The sequence below is a fragment of the Cystoisospora suis genome, assembly GCF_002600585.1.
Source record: "Cystoisospora suis strain Wien I chromosome Unknown contig_8625, whole genome shotgun sequence".
Lineage (NCBI taxonomy): Eukaryota > Apicomplexa > Conoidasida > Eucoccidiorida > Sarcocystidae > Cystoisospora > Cystoisospora suis.
In genome coordinates, this window is record NW_027161403.1 from 1 (window position 1) to 4452 (window position 4452).

The 4452-nt window shown below is 56.4% G+C and overlaps 1 protein-coding gene across 1 annotated transcript; it reads right to left on the minus strand.

The window, feature by feature from the left end:
• Nucleotides 1–1232: 1232 nt before the first annotated feature.
• CSUI_010861 (ap2 domain transcription factor ap2x-10) lies at nucleotides 1233–4428 on the minus strand (the record flags this gene model as incomplete). Its single annotated transcript, XM_068070962.1, has 3 exons — nucleotides 1233–2182; nucleotides 2556–3128; nucleotides 3888–4428. 3 exons carry the CDS (start codon nucleotides 4426–4428, stop codon nucleotides 1233–1235), a joined length of 2064 nt encoding a protein of 687 aa, XP_067917062.1.
• Nucleotides 4429–4452: the final 24 nt, after the last annotated feature.

Below are 4452 nucleotides of genomic sequence, written 5' to 3' on the forward strand. Positions count from 1 at the left end.
CGATGTCTGAGTGTGGGCATCTGACTCATGGTCGCCGACGCCGGACCGCAGAAGTCCCTTGGGGCGAGTCAAGGAGCAGGAGCGGAATGCAGCCTACCTGTCTCCTGTAGAAGCTGTGGCTTGCCGCCGGCACTCTGAAACCGTCAAGCATGACCCTCTGCACAGGTCCGACCCGGGGCTTCCCTAACATAACAGGTCCCCGCTCACGAATGCTGTTCGTGAACTTCCGAGACTCTTGTACACACTCGTGGCGTACGCCGCAGGTGGACTCCAAGAGGTCTTTGGGGGCTGGGCTTTTTTGAACCCGCGTCCCGGAACAAGTGCTTGTCCCTGGTTGGCTGTTAGCGTGAACGGGTCTGCGCTAGCACTTCAACAAAGCCGGGTCAGCGTCGGAGTATACAGGTGACTAAACCTGACGTACTTCCTCGCCTTGTGGATTGCCGGTAGAAACGCTCATCCGCCTGTCCGACTACGGCTGGGTGGTGGGAGTCCCGGAATTCCAACGAAACGTCTGCCTATTTTCATTTTTTATATTAAAATATTCTGGAAATGCATCCGAATACCAGCGGCAAGAAAGAGGCGTGTACGGATGCACTGTCCAGCTACGGGAGTTGCTCCGTGCAGAGGAAGCCTGAAAGAAATTGTAGAAGAGCATGTCTCCACTCCATCCACGTTGTTCAGATCTGACCGGAAAAAGACGTGTCAGCGGTACTTCAGCGAGAGCACTCGGCGCCTGAGTCCGGTCTGTGTCAAGGCTCGCAGGGTGAAGGTCCAAGCAGCCGCTTCTTTGGCAGGCCTTCTCCTACAGTAGGCGTACGTTCCCCTGTTCTCATGAAAACTCCTTCACCTAATAATGCAGCCAGCCGCGTGTGATCGACGACAGCCGGACGCGCCACAACTGACCCATACGATAAGTTCCAGCGGAGGGCGACCTTGCTGGTACTGGACGTGTCTTCTGAGAGGTCAAGGTATTCACGAAACGCAGTCCTCGAGGTTCAGCCAGGTCAAGGCAGCGGGGTATGGAAGGTCGTCCAGCTGCACTCTCGGCTGGGTTCCCGGACCGCCGTCGGCCGCCGTGCAGACCCCACTGTAGCTACGGTGATCCTTCCCATAAAAGCACGGACATCTCCGAGGTGATCCTTTGCTGCACGAGGCTGGAAATCGGAAGTGAAAGAACGCCTTTCCACTCCAGAAACCACAAATGTCCGAGAGGGGCGATACTACTGAGACCACTACGGCGCATTCTCCGCTGGCCCTGCTAAGAGCAACTGACCGGTGATATCGTCGTTTTCTGGGCCCGACAAGAAGTGTGACGGACTTCTGAGGGAGTAGTCTTCCCCGAAAAGCCCCTGATGGCTCTGCCGTCGATTCATCCCAACGGCGTCGAAGCTGATCCCCTGGAGCAATGTTCTGGCCGTCTGCTTCTGTTGTTCAGCTTGTAGATCGGGAAAGAGTCCTGGGGAACATGACCTATCTGCCCTGGGACTGTAGCTATAACTTCGTAAAAAGAAGCTACTGCTGCTGCTGGTGTCACAGGAGAGCGACGTGACACCACTCCCCGCAGTCCCCTCAAGCGATATCACTCCCCGTCCGACGTTGTTTTCGTCATATTCGTCCCAGAGAGCTTCCAAGAAATCTTTTCCCCTCACCTGGCAAGCAGTAGAGCTGCATTCGGCGTGCCTGTCTGAGCTCTCACCAACAAACACACCGTCACTGCTGCTGAACGCCACGCCATCTCCAATACCTGCGAGAGGCGCGATGGCGGAGGCTGGTGGGAACGGTGGCGTAAGATGATCCTGCTCTGCTTGGTGTTTTTTCTCACTATTGCTTGCCTCAGCAAGACTGTGAGCTGCTGCATGCTGGTCTGATACCTCCCGATCTTGTTGCTGCGTGACGGCTTTCATCAGCCGTTCTCTACGATGCTGTGAGCCGTCACTGACTATCCTGTCCCCGCTGTCTTGTCCGGCGCGCTGACTCATAGGCTCTCCGCCGCCCTGGATTCCTGGGATTTCGCCTCCGCTCCCGGATGCACGTGAGGCTGCACTTCCATGAGGAACTTTCTCTTCGTAGGCTTTCCTGGCTCGTTTCAGAGCCTCAGTGTTACCCCACTTTTCCACAGAGAACGCTTTCCAGCCGGGATGTCCGTCAGCATACCAACTAGCCGCCCAGAATCTTTTGATTCCTGGTCAGGAGAAAAAGTAGGCAAGAAGCTAAGAGGCTCTTCGCCCGCGATCGTGTTCTCGGGGGAATTTCACATTCGTAGCCACTTGGGTTGTACGGTGTCATGCTGTCTCTCCGACTGTAATGAGGAAAGCTTCTAGTTGGTTTGTAAGCCACTTGCAGGGCGCCGTAGCTGTGCTAGTCGGGGGAAAAGCATGTTGCGCTTTCTTACTTTTTCTTCCCGACATGCCTTCAACCAGCACATGTACATGCGGTCCCAACTGTCTGGTGGTTAGTGCAATACCAGTCTGAGTCCTCAGTGGAGAGAACGGGTAAGTGTAGGCGTGTGCCGTTGGTTTTCCGAACTCCTTGTGTCGTGATCTTGCCTGACATACCTCTTGTGAACTGGAACACACCAGGTTGTTTTGTCTTGTTGTGTCGCGTAGTTCTCATCGAGAGGGGCGGTCCCGAAGCGCCAGTCCCAACGCAGTTCTTTTCAGCCCGACTCGAGCCGCCGGCAGCATAACCTCCTGATGCATTTCCTTTCAACTGATAGTGCCCAAGCTGCTGAACCGTTCCCATTTCAACAGCACCCTCCGATCCCATCACTGCAGGTACGGTGTGGCTCCTGCCGTCGGTGCTGCTTCCCGGGGAGTCCCTGCTTGGTGCCTCGGAAAACTGACAAGATCTCCCTCGGGGGCCCGTGTGTTGGACTGCCTCCGAGCTTCTCTTGCCGCCAACTGCAGCGCTCTGGGTCAGTGAGCTTGCCAACGCTCTAGCAGAGCCACCTGACTCGGTTGCTGGTAAGCGTGCTTCGAAGGTACCGTCATGCTCTCCCCTGTCGGCCCCCTTGTGACCTGAAGTGGTCGAATCTCGGCCAGTGACCACCAGGTACGCCCCTGTTTCCGCGTTCGCATCTCCCTCCTCAGGTGCGCCAAGGGACCTCGCGTCTCGTGCACGGCGGGCTCCTAGAAGGACAATACGAGAGCAAAGAATTTACTCATTACCTATGAAGTATAGACAAACTGGCTGCTGTGTATGGACAGTGGATTTGTGTAGAGATCGATATATAGACAGATAGACAGGCGATACAAGCTCACAACCCCCGAGTTAACCGAAGCGTGAACTGTCGGCGTTCGTTCTCGGTGAGGGCTGCGGCGCTCAGGGGAGTTGACGGCGAGCATGCAGTGTAATTATCAGTACATTCGATGTGTCCGTTGAGATACGTCAACGGCCAGTGCTCTGTAACGAGGGTAACATGAAGCCGCAGTTCCGTCGCTACAGCTGTCGGCATCCCTTGCTTGAGAAATCGCCGGCAGCTGGGCCTTTGAACTCTATTGACGCACGCGCCCACTTTAACCTGAGACGCCAGCGGGCGACTGCCGACTGATACGCCACCGTGCTGGTTAGGGCCAAGACGCACTCATCCTGTCGGAGAAGACAAAAATGCTCCTCCAATGCGCCAAGGAGCCGACTGTCCTCTTACATCCTATAGAAGGCAGTGCATGGTATGAGGAAGTGCTCGGCCCTGGAGGCGTCCGATGCAGCCTTGACAACCGATGCTTCGGAGTAGCCGGCGAGACAGCGATGGGACCTCGAGCCTATTGGAAGCTCGTCGGCAAGGACGAGGAGCAGTGAGAATACCGGAACAGTTCAAGGGCACACAGCCGTGATCGGGCTGGAAGCACATAGATCAAGTCTATCCAGCAGCACACACCGCCACTTACCGCTTGCAGGCCGACTGGCGTGCTGCTGTTGCTGTCTCTGAAGAAGCACGCGCCGAGACGTCACGGAGGGACGAGGTTTCTTGTAGATATCAGCAGCATCGCCGCCTTCCGTCGCCAGGACCGCAGCTGTCCTGTATCTTCCTCGCCTTTGTTTGTTGGCGACGACCGCCGCGTTGCCAGCTGCCGCACCGTGAATTCCTCCGAGATTTCCTGCATCAGAACTCGAGTACCCGCTGCATCCGCTCTTCAGCCCGTTTCTTCCGTTGTTGCCATGGGAGTGGCCACGAAAACTCTTTTCGCTTCCACTTCGGTCGACGTGGGCTTGCCGCCCAGTACTACGGGACTGAGGCTCGTTCAGTTGGTGCTCCTCTACAGTTTCTCGATCTGCGTCTGGGTTAGAGTTTGCCACCTCGTCCTCTATGCGAGGACACCAACAACAGCAGCAACAACACGGCGTGCGGGCCAGCCTTTGGGAATCAAGGAGACAGGCGGACCTAAGGCTCTCAGCGTCCCAGCATCCTACGCAACAGGTGGTAGGCATGCCACCGAATCGCTCGCCAGCCTG